The sequence below is a fragment of the Schistocerca serialis genome, chromosome 2, assembly GCF_023864345.2.
Source record: "Schistocerca serialis cubense isolate TAMUIC-IGC-003099 chromosome 2, iqSchSeri2.2, whole genome shotgun sequence".
NCBI lineage: Eukaryota > Metazoa > Arthropoda > Insecta > Orthoptera > Acrididae > Schistocerca > Schistocerca serialis.
In genome coordinates, this window is record NC_064639.1 from 585,829,126 (window position 1) to 585,853,070 (window position 23,945).

The following is a 23,945-nucleotide window of genomic DNA, read 5'->3' on the forward strand; positions in this document are numbered from 1 at the left end:
CGTTTGCTGTTATCTCACTGTAGTTTCGTAGTTTATTAGATCGACAGGATTTAAATGAGATAGCAGCAAACACGAAAGAATACATGGCAAAATGTTTATATTCATATTATTCTTATGGTGAAGAGAATACTGCATGTGATTCACATTTCATCAGGTTCCTATTACCAACCATCTCTTCTCACAGGTAGGAAAAAATTCAGAACGAAGAGTTGGCCGTATTGACAAACATCCCAAACAGTCTTGCCAGTCGGATTTTCGTAGTACATTGAAATTCTGATACATTCGAAGATGAACAATACGGAATTTGTATTTACTTCGTTGGATAATGTATGAAAATGCAGTGGTTGAAACTCAGAGTGGAGAAAAAAAGTTCTTCTTCCACCTTTTTTTTGTTAAAATTTATTAACTGACGCAGAGGTTTTGGCGCCAGTATTTATCTTTGTGCCTACAAAGCATGCCTGCGTAGCGCTACACATACTCGACAGCAGAAGTTAGCTGTGGCGGCACCTACCAACATTTTTCAGAACTTCCTTTTGCTTTGCACTCGATTCTAAGCCGCAGGCGGTTTTTTGGATAACAAAAACCGGAAAAAAACTGCGGCTTAGATTCGAGTAAATACGGTACATGTGTGTGAAGTGTGCTTGCTTGAATGTATATGTGTATTCCTTTCTGAATGCTTTGCCTGAAAGCTCGATGTGTAACTGTCTTTTTGTTGTGCACATCTGCAACTTGAGACGTCATCTTTATGGTCAGCAGCAATCAATTCTTTTTATAATATTATTCATATTCCAACCTGGACTTTCCACTGCTTGACTAGGAGTAGTACGTATTTAAGAATGGAGAGAGATCACCATTTCCATTCATTCCAGTTGCACACTGAGGGAGGAATCCGATGTGGTCTAATCAAAGGTACCACATCTGTATTTGCTTAATGTGATTTAATGAAACAACTGAAGCAGCAAGCTCAAGTTTATTTAAACCTATTTCCATATTACTGGGGAATGTTATTTTGCTAATATCTGATCTAATCACTGGATGACAAGCACAACTAAAAGAAACTGGATAAGTATCAGCACACAAATATCCACAATAAACACTTTCAACAGGCCTTTATTTCTATCCCCCCTACCAGTCCCCAGAGAACAAGTGTTCACAGCAGATGTTCAAGAAAACCACACTAAACCTAAATTTGGGATGTCCAGAGGAAGATTTGATCTTTGTCTTCATAACAGTGAGTCCAAAGTCATACCCAGTGTGTTCTCTCAGTGGGTAAGGGCTAGATGAGGTTAGGCAACAGGGATTACATGAACCCCTGTCCTGGAGACAGTTCCCATCTGCACAGTTCAGAGGATTTGGTGCTATAATGGAAGACCCATATGTCATTAATACTGAATCAGATTTTTAAGTTGTTGATATTGTGGTGTGTAACATTTTCGACAACTAGGGGCTCTCATTTGCCCGCCCTCCCTCCCTTTTCCTCCACATATTTCTCTACCCTGTGTAAATATGGGGTAGGGACTCAGGTGAAGAAATATATTTGATACAATGAAAAGATGATTGACTGAGTGAAAGACCAAGCACAGACACAGCCAGGGACAAGGAGCATAATTCAAAATCCGAAACTGTCATTAGGAGGAAACGCCCATCTTTCATGCTGTACTGGGTATGTTTATTGAAGCGACAGGGAATAAGGAAATGAGTCTCTTGATATAAACCTGAATCATAAGCTCAGAAATTGTCTACGAATTCTTGTGAATATTTAATTCCAACCCACTTATTCACACAAATGCTTCAATACAATAATTTCACTGCACATTAATGAAACTGCATTTGTTGTTTCACATTACTTCAAGTACTTCCCATTCTGCAGATAATAAATAGTTAATGTTTCATCTGGAACAATTTGAAGCATCAGGAATGAAAACAGGAGAGGTCTGTAACAATAACTAAAACGCATTACCAATATTTACATAAAGTATTGATATATACAGCACTGAAGATGCTTTGGGGGTTTCAGCAGAAGACTGAATTTACTGCTAGTGTTCAATACCAACAAAGGGGTTGCAGTGTCTCAACAATGTAATTTACCAGAATTGGGTGGTGGATTGGGGAGGGGAAGTCATCAGTCCCTCGATTCAAGAGTGGTGCATCCAGAAGTAGAGGTGCCCATTGAGAACGTTTCCTAATCTGGTCAGGAGGTAAGGTTAAAAATGGACAGCTTTTGCACAATCAATAATAAAAGCACGATGGAGAACATAGGGAAGTAAGCAGGTGGGCAGCATCCCCAGGGCTCTGCAGGTGACAGGAAACATCCCACCCAGAGCTGTCCCACCTCTTATCCAGTAGTCAAGAGCACCAACTATTCAACAGAGTGCAACACCTAGAATAGAAAACTGGATGCTGCGCAAAGGAGGCAAGCCAAATCTAAAAGTGATTAAAATGGCATAAAAGGGGACTGAAAAAGTAGCTTGGTGAAGGAGGTAGGGTCAGGATACCCTCAGACTTAGCATACAGTAGGAGATGCCCCATCCCAATCACGCTGCACCTGCTCCAGTGGTATTTTATAATCTTATAACTGAGATGAAGAACCACTTCCACGGAGCACACTGAGAACCAGGCCAACCCTCCATGAATTGTCTGTTAATATTACAGGCAATGAATCCAGAAGTCCATACTTCGCACGGAGGGCAAAAGGGAAGGGGCATTCCACCAAGACATGAGATACTGTTCTCAAGGCTCCACAACCATAATTTGTGGGCGACTTGTTACACAAAAGAAAACTACTGGTTAACCTGACACGACTGATGCGGAGACAACAAAGGACTATGAATTCTTCTGGGAGAAGTGTTAGGAAGGGCACCATGCTGCAGCTGTCCCATTGATTGAGCAGAATTTATTTAATGGAACAGTAGCCCACCAGACGTCATTCCATTTCCGAGCGACCAGAGGTCTCACGTGCACCTGCAAATCTGCACCTGGGTCAGCAAAGTGAATGGGGAGTGAGTAAGTGCTCCTCTAGGCAAACAGTCAACTAATTAATTTCCTGGGATACCCAAATGACTTGGGGTCCAGAGAAAGATGACTTGAAATGGTAGCATGACGATGGCCAGCAAGAAGGTCATGAATAGTGGAGACCAAAAGCGGCCAAGAATAGCATTGTTCAATACCCTGGATACCGCTCTTTAAGTCAGTATGTAGCGATGCAAAAGGTACCCAAATTTGTTATAAAAGTCAGTAAACCACTCAACTGACAGTATTTTTCAGTACAGGTATTTCATTCATTCCAAGCAATTGTCGATTTGTGACGTCATCGTCTGGGCACGAGTTTACTGTAATCTGAATCCGTTTTAGCAAACTAATAGCTTCTCTTAGGCGATAAATTTTATTGATTATGAAATACAAGTTCTTGAAATTTATTCAGAGCTGGAAATGTTTAATTAGTAATTGCATGCCATAATTTATATGTTTAATATAAAGGTGTTTTCATTTTTGTTTACATGAAAGAAATGTGAATTTATGTGCCGCTTTTACCCTGAGACGAGTTATCACTTAGAGTGCAAAAGTGTGTGTACAATTCGCTGACCTGTGCGGTGAATTCAGTTCCAGTTAGATTTGATGTGAGATCATGTTATTACAAAAGAGTCATTCAGCCCATTAGGGAAAACTGAAGCTTGCGCGCCCGATTTAAAATAGGTTACACGCCAGTGCATAATCGAGCTGCCCTGCAAATCGCATACAATAGTGGCAAACGCGCTTGGACTTAGTGTACTAAGTTGGAAGTTAATTTTGAGACAAGTACTGATTTTGACAGAAATGAGCCGGAAGTTTATTTTAATAGCGAGGTTCAGTTTTAATTGAGACACGTATCACTGTGTTGATTACGTTGCCTAGCAACACTTTAATGCAGATTAATTAATTTATCAGAATGATTTACACACACAAAATGTTACATGTGACCGCATGAGAGTATGAGATCACCAACTGTTGCGTAACTTCACTGTATCACTATGGAACCTATTATATCGTGTCTCTTCATCACGGGATCTCAAGAAGCCAGGACAAACAAGAAGACTAAAAGAAGAGGCCTCAGTATAAGTACACATTAAAACAGGCCAAGGAAGGTCAATGTAATAAAATGGAGGGCTCGCTGAGGGCTGTCACCTCTGCTGTACACACACTACTTGTTCCTGACGGAGGATGGTCATACTGGCAGGAGATGTAAAAGCATATTCCGGATGAGCCTCAGTTTTAGAGCCATCAGTATTAAAAGACTGCAGCAGCTTGGAACTTTTGAAGAACTGGACATAACAGACGCCATACAGGTCACGGAGGCAACAAACTTTAGGATCTCGTAAGAAACTGGTCCTAACCTGTGGCTGACACCATCCAAGGTGGCGAATGTGAGAAAACATGGGGAGCAGAGTCCAGGGAGAAGAGATCTTGGCAGAAGGAAGTATAGCACATTCCAAATGGTGATCCTAGCTGACGATGGGTATCAGGACGATAACATTCCTACTATGCTAAGCGAATGGGATATGAGAGATGATCAGGGAATTGTTGAATGGCGATAGTATCGCAGATCAAGAGGTGGTAACATCAAATCTAAAGACCGAAGAGCCCCATTCGGCAAGGAGACTGTCTACAGGACTAGTCTGACCAGTGTCTGGCACCAGTGGCCAGACACATCCCACAATTGTTGACTGGATCTAACAGTTTGAAGGCTGAATGAGTAGCCTAGCCATAAAACTGGCAACCATGGTTCAGTTTGGACAAAAATCAGGGTCCGGTAAATAAGGATAAGGATAGCACAATCTGCACTCTAAGATGTGTGGGCAACGAAGCAGAGACTGAACTCCCGCATACAGCTAGTTTTCAGTGATTAATATGGGACAGCTTAGTCAGCTTTTCATCAAAGAGTAGGGCCAAGAAATGTGACTGCGCAACAATGTCCTGGTGTTGGGCACCTAATTACTGTTCTGGGTCAGGATGGACCATGGTGCGATGGCAGAAATGCACAACCTAGACTTTTGTAGAAGAGAACTGGAATTATGGCAAAGAGCTGATGGAGAGCCCTACCACAAGGCACCTCGGAGTCGATGTTCAGCAGAGGCTACGAAGTAGGAGATGTATAAATGCAAAAATTGTCAACATATAATGCACAGGTCACCAGCCGCCCAACAGAGGTCACTAGCCCACTGATGGCGATGAGGATGAGAGTGACACTCAACACAGAGCCCTGTAGGAGGCAAATCTCTTGGACCCATGCACAGCTGAGAGAAGTGCTGACTAACTCTGACCTCCCAGTGGATACAAACTGATGAACAAAATTCAGTAGGGGGCCTTGAAAGTAGCATTCATGGTGGGTAAGTACAACGTGATGATGTGGTGTCATATGTCTTATGCAGGTCAAAAAATGCTGCAATAAGGTGTTGGTGATTAGAAAAAGCCTGCTGGATTCCTGCTTCCAATCTAAGCAGATCATCAGTTGCTGATTGTCCCTCTCAGAAGCCACACAGATAGGGAGACAAATGGCCCAGAGGTCTGAGAGCCCAGCATAATCTAAGGGCAACAACATTTTAAGCAGCTTACAGGGATGTGTTGTGGGATGAGGCAAGAGCCCAAAGTAGTTCCCAGTCAGTGAAGGGTTCATTACAGGATTCAGCTTAGTGTGGAGTGAAACATAAACCAATGCTGAAACTTCCTGGCAGATTAAAACTGTGTGCCTGACCGAGACTCAAACTCGGGACCTTTGCCTTTCGCGGGCAAGTGCTCTACCATCTGAGCTACCGAAGCATGACTCACGCCCGGTCCTCACAGCTTTACTTCTGCCAGTATCTCGTCTCCTACCTTCGAAACACAGTTTTAATTTGCCAGGTAGTTTCATATCAGCGCACACTCTGCTGCAGAGTGAAAATCTCATTCTATAAACCAATGCTGTCACTAAGCCGATCTCAAGGTGTTCTGCAAGAACTGATGAACTGGTGAAAGACCACCCTATGGACAAGACTCTGAACAGCTGCTGATCGTTGGCAGCCCATACGACCATGGAGCTTGGCCCACACCTGAAATGAAGAGGTATATATTCCCAGAGAGCAGATATAGTGCTCCCAACATTCCTTCTTATTGCACCTGATTAGATAGTGAGCCTCAGCATGAAATCATTTGAATGTGGTAAGGATGGTCTACGAAGGATGTCGTGTGAACTGTTGCAAGGTTCATCGGTGACCCTGAATAGCTATTACAATGTCTTTGGTCCACAACAGCAACGGTTGATGGTGGGAAGGACATGTAGAATGGGGAATAGCAGTTCCAGTGGTGTGAATGATCGTGGCCGAGAAGCATTGCACAATCTCATCAATACAAACCAACAGAGAGGCGGTAAATGTAACAGCAGAGGCATACAAAGGCCAGTTGGCTCTGTGAAGTGCCCAACATGGTAGTCTGTCTAACAGGCAGTGGCAAGAAAATGACAGGATCACTAGAAAGTCATGTAGTGACCAACACAGTGAAACCACAAGATTATGGAAAGAGTCTGTTAGAGCCATAGCTGAAATGGTTCCATGGGTGGCACTGAAATGGGTAGGATAACCATCATTCAGGAGGTACACATCACATCATGGTCTGCGACAATCTGGTCAATTAGAAGGCTCCTACCAGACAAACTCGTACTCCCCAACAGGAGGTGGTGTGCATTACAGTCCCTCAACCAAGAGAAAATTGGGTGGGTGGGGGGGCGGGTGGGTGGGTGGGTGGGGGCAAGATCTGGAGGTAGATGAATGTTGCAAATGGTAATCGTTCCAGTTGTTTGCACCTGCACCAATGAGATACGAAGGGGACAGCATTCACTGACGACATCTGTATGAACCCAAGTAAAGACCCCTCCTGAAGCCCTCTTGGGCCTAGCACAGTTCTGACAGAATGCACGATAACCACGGAGTGTTGGAAAATGGTCATCAGTGAAGTGTGTTTCTTGAAGACCAATGCACACCACAGATGAACAGAAGATAAGATGTTTAAGTTCTGGCAGGTGACATTAGTATCCATTACAATTCCACTGAACGATGACATGACTGGCGGCTAAGTTAACTGTGAAGCAGCCAGAAGGACCGACAAGCTACACATATATGATCACAGCCTATCACCACTGGGGATGGAACCACATCCACAAATATCAACTCAGAATCCAACTATGTGCGGGGATTTGGCACCTCTGGGGGCACCGGATGTTAGCATAATTGATAATCATATTCACAAGGGGTAAGTGTTCATGTTTCTTCTGTGCCTCAATATTTGACAGGCAGTCAACAGATTTGAATTCCTGAATCTTCTGTTCCTTCCTGAAAACTGATCAAACTGGTGAATGTGGGGGGTGATGTTACGCACAGCTGACGTGCTAAGGTGGATGGTCACAAGGGTTATACTCGTTGCTGCAGTTGCTGCATTTTGAGTCTGCCGTGCAGTGGGATGAAATGTGTCCGAAGCACAAACATCTGAAGCACCTCAAAGGCAGTGGGTCATACAGTTTCACATCACGCCTGTACAACACGACCTTAACTTTCTCCAGGAGGACACTTCCTTCAAAGGTTATGATATAGGCACCTGTATCTGTATGATTATTCTTGGACCCTTTTTGTACATGTCTAATAAAATGTATGAATCACAAATGGAGATTAGTACAGAGCTCCTCATCTATTTGGGGCACAATATCTTTGTGAAAGATGATTCCTTGAACCATGTTCAAAGTTCTGTATGGGACAATGGTCACAGGTATATCACCTAGTCGACCACATGCCTGAAGAGCTCTAGACTGGGCAGCAGAAGACATTTTAATTAATAATGAAACAAATCACATTTTCCCAGACTCAACTTCCCCAAATTAGTCTTCAATGTTTTCAGCAATGCAGCAATATGAGGAAGGTGTCATGAGGGAAATTGTTTTGGCCTCAGCATACCTTCCTTATGAAAGCATACCTTCCTTATGAAGACAGCTCTCCTCCTCCTTTGGACATGAGGAGACCGACAGAAGCTTGCCATTGGCAAGGTGACCAACTGTTGGTTGGATGTGATGCCAATGCCCACAACCAAGTGTGAGGCAGCAAGGACACCAACAGTAGAGGTGAGTACCTTCTTTAATTTCTCTAGTTTAACAACTTGGAGGTCCTGAATAGGGGTGATTTACCTACATTCAGGAATATTAGAAGGGAAGAAGTAATTGACATAACCTTTGGTTCCATGATGCTAGGCAGCTATGTCAAACAATGGCATGTGGCATTAGAGCCATCCTCATTGGACCACATGTATATTAAATTCAAGGTTGAAATGCGAATCAGACAGACCACACGAATTATAGGAATCCCAGGAAAACAGACTGGGAGACATATAAGAGGGACTTTGACTTAAGCTTATCGGAAATTAAAACATCGATAAGGAATCCAGTAGAGTTTGACGACGTAGCAGAGGCTGTAACCTCTGCCATAGTGACCTCATACCAGGACAACTGCTCTATCATCAAGAAATGCACAAATAGGAGTGTGCCTTGATGGAATAACAACATGGAAACACAAAGAAAACTGGTACAAAGACTGTTTAACCTTGCGAGACATTGGGCAAAATATCGTGAGGCCCTTGTCAATTACTACCTTGCAATTAGACAAGCAAAGGAGGCATCCTGGAAGGCATTCTGTGAGGAAGTGGAAGGCATTGCTTCTCAAGCCAGACTTCACAAAATCCTCACTAGATTAACAATTAATCCAGGAGATATGTTGAGGGAGGAGGATGGATAAATACAAAGACAGCACATGAGACACTGGAACTGCTTCTCAAAACTCACTTTCCTCAAATGCTCTGGCAGATAATATAGACCAGTAAGCTTTCCCTGAGAGACAATGGTTCTCAGGCACTCAAAGAGAGGACTGGGAATCAGCCAAGGAGTGTGTCAACTTCAGTAAAATCCAATGGCCAGAGGGAAAATTCCAACCATTCAAGTCACCTGGACCAGATGGAATCTTTCCAGCTCTCCTGCAACAGGTAAGAGAGAATCTTATAAGAGTTCTATGCAGGTTATTCTGGGTTAGCCTACCAGTAGGAATCATTCCCAACATCTGGAGGGCAGTGAAAGTTGTCTTTATTCCAGAGCCAGGGAGAATTGATCATACCAAGGCCAAGGATACGAGACCAATCAGTCTGTCCTTCTCCATTCTTAAAACATTAGAAAAACTGGTTAATGTACATGTTTGGGAGAGGAGGCTAACTAGGGCTCCTCTACATTCAAACCAACATACATATCAACCAGGTAAATCATGTGAGACAGCTCTCCACCAACTCACTGTGAGGGTGGAAAAGCATTTCACTTTCACGAAACAGCCCTCTGCATCTTCCTGGACATCGAGGGGGCTTTTAGTAAGATTGTTGCAGAATGTCACAGGGCTCTGATGGAACTAGGGGAAAGCAGTACGGTAAACCTAGTGTGGCTTCCTGGCCACTCACAGGTAAGTGGCAATGAACAAGCCAACAGATTGGCCAGAATGGGGGCCAAGACTCCAGTCATTGGACTGGAACCTGTCGTGACAATCACCAAGGCTATGATCAAACTTTAAGTACGGAACTGGCTTATAAGACAGCAAGTAGAATACTGGACTAAGGTCTATAAACAAAAACATGGTAAGATAATGATGCCAAGAAGCAGCACACGAAGACACGACCTGAGGATGATGTGCACTTCCTACATTGTGATTAATCATTAAAATACATTTACAGCATCTTTGAAAGTTACAAAAATGAATGATAAGTTATACAACCTGGTATTAGTCCATAAATCCAAGATGCCATGATCAAAAGAATGCATAAATAACACGCTATTTTGGTCACAGGAACATGAAAGTGGCATTGCACTGTGCCCTGTTATTGTTTGACAGAGCAAACGTTTTTTTCATGGTGGAGATGAAATGAAGAATACAAGCCTTTGTTTGCATTGGAAGAACTTCTTGATAGCTTCCAGATGTCAATGCTGGAGTGAAGTGCATTGGTATATAATCTGCAATGATAGTAGGGTCAGATTTCTCTATGGCATCCTTACAGATGCATGGGATATCAGCTGCTCCTTGTTGACCACAAGGACACTATAATTTGGCCCTTATCTATGAGGGAAAGGTACAATTTCACATTGTTTTTTGAGCATTCCTGTTTTATAGGATAGTGGGCTCTGCTTCCAGTACTTTTGATGATGTCAGGATTGTGTTTTGACAGGTGGTGTGCCAAGGCGATTTGCATCCACTATGGGACTGGCTGCAGAAGGGTGGTGATATGTGTAGGGATCTTTATGAAATGGTATCACTAGTTTGGCTGAGCAAAAAACTGTGTCTGAGACTCTCTTCAACAGTCCCATGAGGAAAGCTAATGTGCCAGTTAGCAATCTTAAACAACCATAGCAGGGGGGCTCTAGTGGAGTACCAATGTAGGAGGGATGAAATGATCAGGAAGAAGTCACTATGACATCATGAACCTTTCATTGAATAGAAAGGTTAGAACTAGAGCTACAGGCCATAAGGTTGATTACTGATAGGGATGCATGTGGTATACTAAACTGAGTGGGATAATATTTAGTATATGGAATCAAGATTTAAGAACAACTGCACTAATGAGTTGGCCCATGTAGTGATGTTAGAACAGCCCCTAAGTTGCTAAGGTTCGTTATCTTAGAGCTGCCCCACAAAGAGTTATGGATATTGAACTAACCCAGTAAAAGAAACCTAGGGCAGCTGTTAAATAAAACTGATGATCTCACGTTATGTCATCTCTCGCTCAGGAAAGTAGGACAGATGCTGCAAAGGGTGATTCAATTTTCTTTCTTTCTTTCTTTTTCTTTTGTATTCATACTTCCACCACTTCTACTGTGGTACTAAGTGGTATCTGGTCTCTAGAGGTGGTCTCAAGGACCGATGTACACACCACACTACAAGCTCTTTCAGGATCAATTCTGTTCAAACGACAGGCTCAATAATGATGTTGGACAAGTTTGCTAAGCACCGAGCAAGCATTTCATTCCAACTGCATGAGTTCAGAAGTGGTGTAGACAGGATTCGGATCTGCTAGGATTGCTGGGTCGGCTTTCACCTTTGGTTTCTTCTCTTTTCTTTTCTATTTCTCAACATCCTCCCCATGGAATTTAAATTCAGTTGGAGGCATATCCAGATACAAGTCTGGTACAGATTAGGACTGGGCTGTTCTGCAGCCCAATGTCTGCATCTCCTGATTCTGCTGGCTTTTATTAGGGCATGGAGTTATGGTGGTAGGGCCACATGGGTGCCGGTTAGATGTGGTCCCTCCTCATACAGATTAGGTGAGCTCAGGGCCCTAAGTGCAGATATGGAAGTGAGAAAAAGGAGGGAGGGAATGGGGGAAGGGAGAGTGGGAGGAAGAAGAGGAGAAGATAGGGGAGAAGATAGGAGTCCCTTCCCTCTCATTAGACATCTTCATCCTCCTGGTGGATAATGAAAGGGTTATTTTCTGGGAATAGCTTGCTCTATTCTGGACAAGTGACAAATAATTCTACTTGTTCCTGGTACTTGAGTGAAATTTCGAATATTGAAATATTCTGACCTAAATACTTCCACATGAGTTACTTTCGAAAGCCCCAAGCCAGTACACTAAAGTTTATCGAAATCAATGTTTCTTGGAACACAGTGTCGATGAAAATTCAGTAACTACTAAAGGGGATTCTGAACACATCCAATCTAAGGCAACTTTTAATCTGCTAGGAACCATTGGCATTTTTGTCTTATTTAAATATTACTTGCTTCATTTTATCTCCATTAATACAAATACTTCACCGCAAGAACATAGGTAAGGCTTATTTCCTGGGAAAAAAAGGCAATACAAAAATTTGCAATAAAATAATACAAATGTAAGATATATCAAAATACTGACACTTACAGTTTCAGACATTGGGATTTGGTGCAGTTACACGGTTTTCGAGGCCTAATGCCATTGGGCTCCAACGTGGTGCGGGATGATGCTCCTGAACGCGGAGGAGCTGGGGTATCTGTGTTCACAGGACCAGTAGCCTGGCTGTGGCTCCCACTGGAGCTTAGGATGTTGGCACTGCTAGATTCCTGCTGCTGTGTCTGCGTCTTCTCCTTCTGGGACTGCAGTTGTGCCTGCTGATGGTGACGTTGTTGCTGCTGAAACTGATGGGCTTGCTGCAGCTGTTGCTCTTGCTGCTGTTCTTCTTGTTGCATCTGATGCTCTTGCTGTTTTTGCTGATTTAGTTGCTGCTGTGCCTGTAACTGTCCACAAAGCAATACTTTATGTTCTACTTTTATGATATTTCACTACTTTATACATATAGTTAGCTGTAAGAAAAACATACGATAGTCCTTACATATTTTTCTTTGGCTGAGCCAAATTATGAAAACCTACAATATTACAAATTTGAGCCGAACAAACAACATCTGACACAAAAACACTTCACCTTTTCAAAATCAGTAATAAGTGTACACTTATTCTACAGTCTCACTGCTCGTACGTCAAGACGAAACTCTACTTTGCGATGTAGTACGTAATTTGAATGTGGATAGAAACACTAAGTATTACTTCGCATTAAAGTCCTAACAATCACTCTTCCACAGGAATTGCATTAATAGCGTTGCAGGCAAAATCTTTAAATGTAAATGGTATAATAATATTTAAAATAAACTAGAAAATACGATGTGACATTCGTGACTGTCTGAAAAAGTGTACTGAATAATTTTTGAGCTGTTTGTAGAACTGGTCTAAAGGTCTATAGTGTGGACGTTCTGCATTCAAAGAGTGGGCCCATACCTTCTCTTGTTTCTTCTTGCCAGTAATCACTTTTCTTTTGCACAAATGAGTAGCTATTGCTGTCCTCGACAATGCCAAGAACATTTTCACTTTACACTAATGCAAGTGAACATTTAAAGTCACATGACTACTCTGTAATTTACGTTTAAGTGCTTGGCAGAGGGTTTGCGAGGAGAATTTTGGATTATTTCTGGGAAGTCCCACTCTTGAATAGCACTTGGGAAAAACAAATACCTACAGCTTTCGGCGAGAGCTTTTATTTCTCTTATTTTACTATGATTGTCATTTCTTGCTACGTAGATGAGGCTGGAAAAAATAAATAGTGCATTTGGAGACGAAAGTTGATGACTGAAATTTTGTAAAAAGATATCGCTGCAACGAGAACTAGAAACTCCTTTGTTTGTATGATTACCATTCCAACTCACACATTATATGTGACATTCTCTCCTCTATTTTGGGACAATTCAAAACAAGCTGCCCTGATTTTAACTTTTTGATGTCCTCTGTCAATTATATCTGGTAAGGATCCCATACCGCACAGTGATACTCCAGAAGAGGATGGACAAGTGTGGTGTAGGCAGTCTCGCTAGTAGATTTATAGCATCTAGTAAGCGTACGGCCAATGAAATGCAGTCTTTGGCTCATCTTTCCCGCATTTTCAATGTGATGGTACCAATTTCAGTTGTTTGTAACAACCATCTCTAGGCATCCAGTTGAATCAACAACTTTCAAACTTGAGAGATTAAACATATAGCACAAATTTGGCAGACTCCTTAATACTCATGCAGAGGACCTCACACTTCTTATTGTTTAGGGGCAACTGCCACGTTTTGCACCATACAGATATCTCATCTAAATAATTTTGCAATTAATTTTGATGTTACTACACAATACATGACCGTATCATCCGCAAACAATCTTGAGAGCTGCTCGGATTATCTCTTGAATTGTTTGTATAGATCAGGAATAGCAGAAGGCCTGCATCAGTTCTTTGGGGAAAACTGGATTTCACTTCTGTTTCACATGATGACACACTGTCAGTTACTGTGGACTGTGTCCTTTCTGACAGGAAATTATGAATCCAGGCAGACAAATGAGATGATAACCCATAAGCACACTATTTGGTTAGAACAATTAGGAAAAGGATAGATTGCTACTCACCATAAAGATGACACATTGAGCCACAGACAGGGAAATGAAAGGTTTGTTACATATTTAGCTTTCAGCTGATGCCTTGGTCAGAAAAGGGAACACACACACACACACACACACACACACACACATACACACACATTCATACATGTGGGGCAGCTGCCTGGCAACAATCTAACACCTTCATTTCTCCATTTCCCCATCATACCTGTTACCTCAATGCCATCCTTGCCACAACAGACCATGCTTCATATTTCTACATCTACATCTACATTGATACTCCGCAAGCCACCCAACGGTGTGTGGCGGAGGGCACTCTGCTCCAGTTCAGAAAAATATTCCTTGCCCTGGCTAAAACCCAGTCTCACATTCTGTTCCTTAACTGTTGCCTAAACCATTGAATCACCTCCAATGGCCTAACCATGAAAATTCCTTTCTCTGGATCCCACCTTTCCTTTCAAAATGACTTTCACCTTTTCAGATTTTGCCAGTCCTAGGCCCTCATTGCAGAAATATATCTCATGACACAGGCATCCCAGAATCACCTCTGCAAGATACTGCAACTGTGTAATCCCGACTACATTAATCACATCTCTGAAATTGAATCGCTTGCTCTCCACCACTTGGAGGAACATTCCAAACATCAGTTACATAAAGTATCCAACCTGCCGACATACTACCACCATCTTGGTGCATCACTATCAAAATGTACAGCGTTTGTCTTTGTCAGCCTTTCATAACACCCAGACCCCACCTAGCTGACCTTTTCCACTTACCAGGTCCCCGAAGTTTCCTAACAACATGCCACTAAATCCATAGCCAAAAAATTCGCAGAACACTGCTGTAAACCTTTCCACCAAATCCTAAGCCCCCAGAGAAGTTTCAGTCCTCTCCAGATGCATCATCTTTAGCCCTACAGCTATGTTTAACCATGTTGGATTTGTCAAAGACCTACTTTCCTATGCCTGCAATGGAAAAACTTTTTTTGCTGCCAACCCCTCCAAACAAAGCCAACCCAATCTCAATACTGAACCCTGCCTTTTCCAGGCCATCCAACCATGTTCCTCCCTCTCCCCCACCCCCCTTCTAACCTTTTCCCCCATCTGTTTCAGCTGGTCCTCGTCAACCAATGCGTCACCATCCTTTATGCTGACCATCTCTTCTCTGATGGCTCCATCACAGCTCTGCCCACATAAACCCACCAACCACGAACAGTACCTGCATTTAACCCTAGGATGCATATACAGGGCCTCCGAGGCCCTTGTATGTCTTCATTTTTAAAAAAAATTCTGCAATTTTTTGTTTGATTTCAAACTGCTTTCCAGTACTCTTTCACTAACGCTGTGACATTCCTCCTATCAAGTCTGAACGAGATACCTTTTTAAGTTTTTTGTATAATTCAATACGTTTACCCATACACCGTGAATGCATAAGCAGGGCTTCAGAAGCCCTCACACATTTATAAATGTTCTTTAGCCTAAGCAGTTATTAATTCAACAATAACTGTAGTGGTATTTCCAGCAACAGGAGTGCCAACAGCAGCAGAAGCTATAGTAGTGATAGTATAACTAAAAAATAATACACACTACTTTCACATATTGGCAATGTCGGTGTATTATTGATCTTTTTGCTATCAAATGTTTTATTATTGCATAGTATTGTTATCCTGTGCGGCTCTTGTCAGCCTCATTGTTACCGCAGTTTGTTTGTTGCTGCAAGGCCCATATTGTTACGAGTATGACTCGTTTACTGCTGCACAAGCTGCTGTTCGAGAGACACACCTTTTGCTATGGCTTCGACACGCAAAGCAACAGAGTCAGTATGTGCAAATGCAGCTAATTTTGAAAGTGTTGTGGCTCGGTGGTTTGAAGAACATGATTCTTCCGAGGAAGGAAATATTTTTGAAGATGCATGTAGTGAAGAATCAGCCAATGAACCTCCAGATGTGAATATTGAGGCAGATGACAGTCCTTCCGATAATATTACTTCATCAGAGTCTGAAAATGAAGAACCACCACAACAAAGTATAGTAGACCACACATACATTAGTCGGAATGGAACTATTTGAAAATTAGATCCTCCTGCTACTTTTCGTACGCCTGTCCATAATATCGTAAAGAGGGGGTTGGTTGTTTTGGGGAAGGAGACAAGCCAGTGAGGTCATCGGTCTCATCGGATTAGGGAAGGACGGGGAAGGAAGTCGGCCATGCCCTTTGAAAGGAACCATCCCGGCATTTGCCTGGAGCGATTTAGGGAAATCATGGAAAGCCTAAATCAGGATGGCCAGACGCGGGATTGAACTGTCATCGTAAAGAAGGCAACTGGTCCAGCCCGTGGTTTGAAAACCTGTAAACTAAAGGATGCCTGGGACTATTTCATCTCCAAGGAAATACTAGAGGAAATCATCAACTGCACAAATATTGAACACAGAAGAGTGGCTGCTTTATGTGGTAAAACGTGGAAAAACGTTTCGCTTTCTGAAATGGAAGGTTTTCTTGGTCTTTTACTGCTTTCTGGTGTTGAGAAGAGTTGGGAATGTCCTATTAGAGAATTATTCTTGGATGAAAACGCAAATCCTACATATAAGGCCACCATGTCAGTAAATAGATTCGAGGATATAAGGAGAATGATTAGATTTGGTGACAGGCGTACCCATGAAGTTCGATCTGCAGATGACAAACTTGCAGCTGTTCGCTATGTATGGGAACTATTTCTTGATAAGTGTAGAAATAGAACTATTCCCAATGATTCGCTCACAGTTGACGAACAGCTAGTCCCATTCCGTGGAAGATGCAGCTTCACCCAGTATATGCACTCAAAACCAGCCAAGTATGGCATAAAAATATTTTGGTTATGTGGTGCTACATCTGCATATGCTTTAGACGGAATGGTTTACACAGGAAGGAAGCCCCATGAACCTATTCGGAAAAATCTTGGATTGAATGTGGTGAAAGAGCTTGCTAAAAGCATTGAAGGATCATCAAAAAATATTACTGTTGACAACTTCTTTACTAGTGTGCAGCTGACAGAAGAGATGCTTCAGAAGCAAATTACAGTGGTGGGAACAATCAAACAAAATAAACCAGAAATTCCTAATGAGATGAAACCATCTGCTGCCTCAAGAGCGATTCATTCCTATTTGCTTGCATTTGGAGGTGACATTACAATGGTGAGTTATGTTCCCAAAAAGAAAAAGTCTGTTGTCCTCATTAGCACAATGCATCACGACAGAAACATTGATGAAACTCATGCAAAAAAGAAACCAGATATAATAAAGTTCTATAACTCTACAAAGGGTGGAGTAGATCAAATGGACCAGAAAATTTGTTATTAAACTTGCAAGAGAAACAAGAAGATGGCCATTTGCATTATGGATGAATATGATGGACGTCGCAGCAATGAGCAGTGAAATTGTATTTTCTGCCCAACATCTGACATACTATAGAGGAAGAAGTGATGAAAGGCGTTTGTTCCTAAGAGATTTAGCAGAGGAAATGGTAAGACCACTAATGGAACATCGTATTCAGATCCCTAATCTTCCAAAGAAAATCGTTGATGTCATGCAAAGACGTGGTGTTCAAAAAGATATCATATTGCCGAACCAACTACCTGTTTCAGGAAAAAGAAGAAGATGCAATTATTGTCCATATAGCAAACACAGGAAAAGTGCTATGAGATGCATTAAGTGTAAAACCAACATTTGTAAGGAACATAGTGGTGTTCTTTGTGCTTCTTGTTTGTCACATGTTGGAAACTAAGAAAAATGCAATTTTATGTGAACAATGAATAATAACTTTTTGTCAAAATATTGCCTATTTACATAATATTGTGGATAATGAGTATGTTTTAATTGAAGAAATTGGTTGTAATAAATGTTATAAAATGTAAATTGCAACTTATAAGTGAATTAATAAAATTATTTGTATATGTTGTATGTAAATGGATGTATCTAATAAAAATTCACACTTAAGAGTTTTTTTAAAACAATTAATAAAATGTTAATGAGGCCTACCAGATCCTATTACTGTATCTTAGGAATCTTTCAATATGACAATAAATTTGACATAAATAAATTTAACTCCAAAGAATGATTATATGAAAAGAGGAAGATTTTAAATTTGGGCAGGGCCTTGGAGGCCCTGCATATGCATTCATGTGTGTTTTTGGCACCATGCATCCTAGGGTTAAGCAGCTGCCATCCCTTCCACACCAAAAAATCCCTCTCATACAGCCTGACCATCTGGGGACAGCATATGTGCTGTGACAAGAACTCCCTTGCCCAGTATGCTGAGGGTCTCAAAGCCCTTTACAGAGAGGCACTGTACTGCTTCGAGAATTTCGGGGTAAATTCTAGAAATACTTGGCTCCCCAACATCTCAGAACACCCGATATTTTAATTACAAGGGTGAGAGAGTCTTTTTACTGCATTAGAGCACTGTCCCTTAGGCCTAGTCCGCAAACAAATTTCCCATGACATGTACCACATGCAACGTAATCCTACCACCACAGCCAAGAAGCAGCTACAAAGGAGTGTTCCCTTTGTCACCCAATATAACCCCAGAGTGGAACAACTAAATCACATCCTTCATCTGGGCTTTGATTATCCATCATCTGGGCTTTGATTATCCATCATCAGTGCCTGAAATGACTGACATCATACTCAAGTTCCTTACAACCCCTCCTAAAGTGGTATCGGTCACCCATTCAAAATGCATATCATCCCAGTCTATCCCTATGCGACCACAACACAAACCCTTGCCACAGGGATCACATTCCTGTGGAAGACCCAGGTGCAAGACCTGCCCAATCGACCCTCTCAGCACTTCCTTTTCCTGCCTTGTCACAGGCTGACCATACCCAACCAGAGGCCGAGCCACCTGTGAAAGCCGCCATGTCATATACCATCTCTGATGCACTAATTGCACAGCTTTCCATCCATGTTGGTATGACTACCAGCCAACTGTCCATCAGGGCAAATGGCCACCATCCAGAGCATGGTAACTACTCTGTGGCACAACATGCAGCTGAATGTAACATGCTTGCTTTCAATGGCTGCCTTACAACTGAGGCCATGTGGACCCTCTTATCCACCAGTAACTTCGCTGAACTGTGCTGATGGGAAGTTAACCTTGCAACACATTCTCCACTCCCGATATTATCCCGGCCTCAACCTGTGGTAACCTACTGTCCAACACCCTTCACCCAACAGAATCCACCTCCTCCCTATTCACGTCCCCTCACCCTCATTGTAGGCAGCCCTCTGCCAATGCACCCATCTGTATTTCCCCTTTCTGCCCCTTGCCTTTTTTGCTCCCCTCACCACTCCCTAGCTCACATGCTCCCAACACTACACCTAGCAATCTCGCCATACATACAGCTAGTCCCTAAATGTTCTGCCAGACAGCTTCCCCCCCCCCCCCTCCCTCCCCTCTCCCAACACATACCCTGCTATCCCTACTTCTTCCCTGCCCCACCAGATATGGTGGTCATGTGTGCATGAGATGTGCTTGCTTCCATGAATGTGTGTGTGCTTCATTTTCTGATGAGAGCTTTGGCTGAAAGCTAAGTGTGTAACAGTTCTTTCATTGTGCCTGTCTGCTACAGAATGAGTCATTTTTTACAGTGAGTACCAATCTATTCTTTTTCAATATTGTTGATATTCCACAACCTGGAGTTTCCACTATTTGATTAGAAGCCACTTGTGAGGAATGGTATCAAAAGTGTTCTGAAAATTCAGAAGTACGGAATCAATCTGAGATCCCCTGTTGACAGCACTCTCTACCTTGTGTGAATGGAGAGCCAGGTTTGTTCAGAAGTATGATATTTTCTTTGTCCATACTGGTTATGTGTCAATAGATTGTTTTCTTTGACGGAATTCACAATGTCCAAACACAGCGTATATTTCAAAATCCCACTGCATATCGTCAGTGATATCGGTCTGTCATTCAGTGGGTTACTCCTATTTTCTTTCTTGAATACTGTTATGAGCTGCCAAACTTTCCAGTCTTTAGGCAGGGATCTTCTGTCGAGCGAGAGGTTGTATACAACTGCTATGTAAGGGGCTATTGTACTGGCATTCTCTGAAAGGAATCTAATTGGTATACAGTCTGCTCTGGAGCATTTGCCTCTATTAAGTGAATTGAGTTGCTTCGGTACACTGAAGAAACCTATCTACTTCTACGTTAACTATGATTCAAATTCTCAAATACCTACTTAATCTTCTTTCATGAATGAATTTTGATAAGCCACATTTAGTATTTTCGTTTTAGTGGTGCTGCCATCAGTAACACTACCATCGTTATCACCCAGTGAAGTTATTATTTGTGTCTTGCCTGTGGTGTACTTTACACGTGACCAAAATCTCTTTGGGTTTTGTCAGATTTTGAGACAATTTTGGGTTTTGGGAATTATTAAAAGCATATGGCATTTAAATCCACACAACAGTTTGAGTGTCTGTAGAACTTCACAGTTCTTCGGGATATTGCATTCTTTTAAATTTGGCACATTTTTTCTGATGCTTCTGCAACAACGTTCTACCCCGTTTTGTGTATCACATGGGAACAGCTTCATTTCTCATTAATTTACTTGGTACTAAACTGAATTTTTATTTGAGTTCAAGCCACATGTGTTCTACACTTGCATACTTGTATGGAAGGAATGGGGACAGTCTCTTAGGAAGCCTCTCAAACTTTTATCTGCTTTTTTTAGATTCATTTGACATTTGTTTTTAATGGTTTGGAAGTTAATGGTATTCAGTCTTGCTACAGTGACATTTTACCACTAATTCATGTATCTATTATGACGGTCTATTTGCCTAACAAAGAACCCCGAGAGCGAGGTCGCAAAAGGTCAATGATATTTAAGGCATTCGACGCTCTACACATTGTCCGCTGTGCAACCACAATACTGGCTGCTAATGGCAACAGGGGCTGACACTGGAGGTATCCACTGATGGGTACAGCTTGAGGCTATGGAGCATAGCTGAACTGCTCAGTCGATGCGAAACTAACAACAGTGATACAGTGCTAGTGGTGTCCATACAAAACAGAGCAATGGCAACAATAAACAAATAAAACATTGGATTATATCTACAAGAACCGTTACTGAAGTTGAAATTTCGCCAGAAAGGAAAATTTCGCAGAGTGAGAAAGTAGTGGCAGATGAGTCAGTGGAATGTGTGGTGTTGTATATATATTTCACTGTGTGGACAATGCACACGGGGAGTACAATGATGACAATCCTGGCTTAACAAGAGAAAGTGATACTGATACAGGTGTCAAGCCATGTAGTTCATCATCCTTGTCAGACAACAAGCCATAAACCCAATCTCCAGTGAAATGTAGCAAAGGACAATCGTTGTCCAAGGAGTGGATACTGAACATAATTATGTGCTTGGAAGATCATCCACAGCGTAGTAAAAGAACAATTACGAACAGATTTCGAATACATCCGCAGCAATAAGAAAAACTATGGATAGTCAAGGGAGGACAAGATGCACTTGTTACAAAAACTGGAGTTTGCGTGCTTCAAGGATGCTTGATACAATTTACAGGATCTGAATGATAGTGACCTACTATGTTATGCACATCAAATTGTGCATCATATAGATTACAGTGAGTTCCAGGGAAGCAGTGCATTCTTGCATAACTTCAAAGAGTGCTATAGTATTGGAAGATATAACATAACTAAATTTCAAACAAAGTGTCAGCTTGACGATGCACAGCATACTGCAGAACTGAACCGAAAATGTGTAGATGAGATAAACTAACTTATCCCATCATTCAGTAAGTAATTTGTTTTTGACTCTGACCAACTGAGATTTGAAGAGAAAATGCATTTGGAAGGAACCCTGAAAATTGGAAGCGCCAAGAGAGTTTGAGACCTTAACTTTTCCTGGCGAATTGAATGTTCAAATAACTTACGGGTTTGCTGCCGGGTGATGTCGGTTACCACCACCAATATTTCGACAGGAACACACCCTGACATTCTCAAGGCACAACTGCACGGAGGAAGCAATGTGCAAGGGAATTTAATACCTCGGTTCACAGAGGAGAAACAAGGACCAGTCATCCTATGGAATACAACAACACAGAGATTCTGGCTTGCACGTCCAGCTATTGGGATAGTGTTATTAAGGAAGCTGTTAAAATCGAACTATCAAGCAACCTTATAAACAGAGATGGTGGATTTTGTTTAAACGCTGCTTGGAATCCAGCTCTGTCTCTCATCAATAAACAGAGGGACAGAATTAGTGCTACCTCACCTGTTGATAAATAGTCACTGTCGATATTTCTGATGTTGGTTATCCTTGCTGTGTGTTGACTCTGCGGTTACTTGTTATGTGTGGGGTATCTTCCTTTTTTCTCCTCTGTGAACCGAGGTATTATATTCCCATGCACATTGCTTCCTCCGTGCAGTGGTGCCTTGAGAATGGCAGGGTATGCTCCTGTCAAAATATTGGCAATGGTCGATGACGTCACCCGGCAGCAAACCCGTAAGTTATTTGACCAAGAGAGTTGCATGACAGTCAACTAACGTCATTGCCTTAACGCACCTGTACACAATTATACTGACTGTTAATCTGGATGGTAAATTAACTCCAAAGTTATTTATTGTGCTGTGTGAAGTTGGAGGTGCTCCGTTCCCCTATGATTCTTTCTCACATGCATGACTTTGCAACAGCAGTGGAGAATATTTATGTCACAGCAAGCAAGAATGGGAAAACGTGGGTAAGAGAACAAGAACTACAGTATGAGCACCGCATTTGGACAATAGCTGGTCCAAATAACATGCTAACATGCTTTTACTTGATTCCTGGTCTGCATATAAGAATCATACTCCTTTAGAATAAACTATCACTTCAGAAAAATGTATGACATTGCAATTCATGCCACCTGGAACCATCTGACAAATTCAGCCTCTGGATGTTTGTTTTTTCCATGCCCATAAAACATACATAGAAGTGACAAAAGTCTTAGGATAGCATTATGCACATATACAACTGGCAGTAGTATTGCATACAGAAGATACAAAAGGGCAGTGCACTGGCAGAGCTGTCATTTGTACTCAGGTGATTCATGTAAAAGGTTTCCGAAGTTATTATGGCCACACGATGGGAATTAACAGACTTTGAACATGGGATGGTAGTTGGTGCTGGACATATGGATGAAATTCTGAAAACCACAGTGTCAAGATGAAATTCTGAAAACCACAGTGTCAAGATGGTGCAAGAATACAAAATTTCAGGCATTACCTCTCACCTCGGACAATGCAGTGGTCAACAGCCTTCACTTAATGACTGAGAGCAGTAGTGTTTGTGTAGATTTGTCTGTGCTAACAGACAAGCTACACTTTGTGAAGTAACTGCAAAAATCAATATGGGATGTATAACAAATGTACAATTACGACAGTGCGGCGAAATTTGGTGTTAAACGGCTACGGTAGCAGACTACCAATGCGAGTGCCTTTGCTATCACCACATCACCTGCAGCGCCTCTCCTGGGCTCAGGACTGTATTGGTTGGACCCTAGATGACTGGAAAACAGTTACCTGGTCAGATGAGTCCCGATTTCAGGTGGTAAGAGCTTATGGTAGGGTTTGAGTGTGGTGCAGGTTCCATAAAGCCATGGACCCGAGTTTTCAACAAGGCACTGTGCAAGCTGGTGGCTGCTCCGTAATTGTGGGGAGTGTGTTTACTTGGAGTCTACTAGGTCCTCTGGTCCAACTGAATGAATCACTGTGCTCAAATGGTTATATTCAGCTACTTGGAGATCATTTGCAACCATTCATGGACTTCATGTTCTCAAATAACAATGTGCCATGTCACCAGGCCACAACTGTTTGCGACTGGTTTCAAGAACATGCTGGAAATGTGAGTGAATGATTTGGCCACCCTCACTGGCCAACATTAATTCCACTGAAAATTTATGGGACATAATCTAGCTGTCAGCTTGCACACAAAATCATGCACCAGC

The 23,945-nt window shown here is 42.0% G+C and overlaps 1 protein-coding gene across 1 annotated transcript in view; it reads right to left on the reverse strand.

Moving 5' to 3' along the window:
- LOC126457604 (protein lin-54 homolog) overlaps positions 1 to 23,945 on the reverse strand; it is a 275,865-nt gene that overhangs the window by 66,615 nt on the left and 185,305 nt on the right. The window contains exon 8 of the mRNA XM_050094052.1: positions 11,932 to 12,284. Coding sequence (XP_049950009.1) covers positions 11,932 to 12,284 — 353 coding nt within the window. The remainder of the gene's footprint in view (positions 1 to 11,931; positions 12,285 to 23,945) is intronic.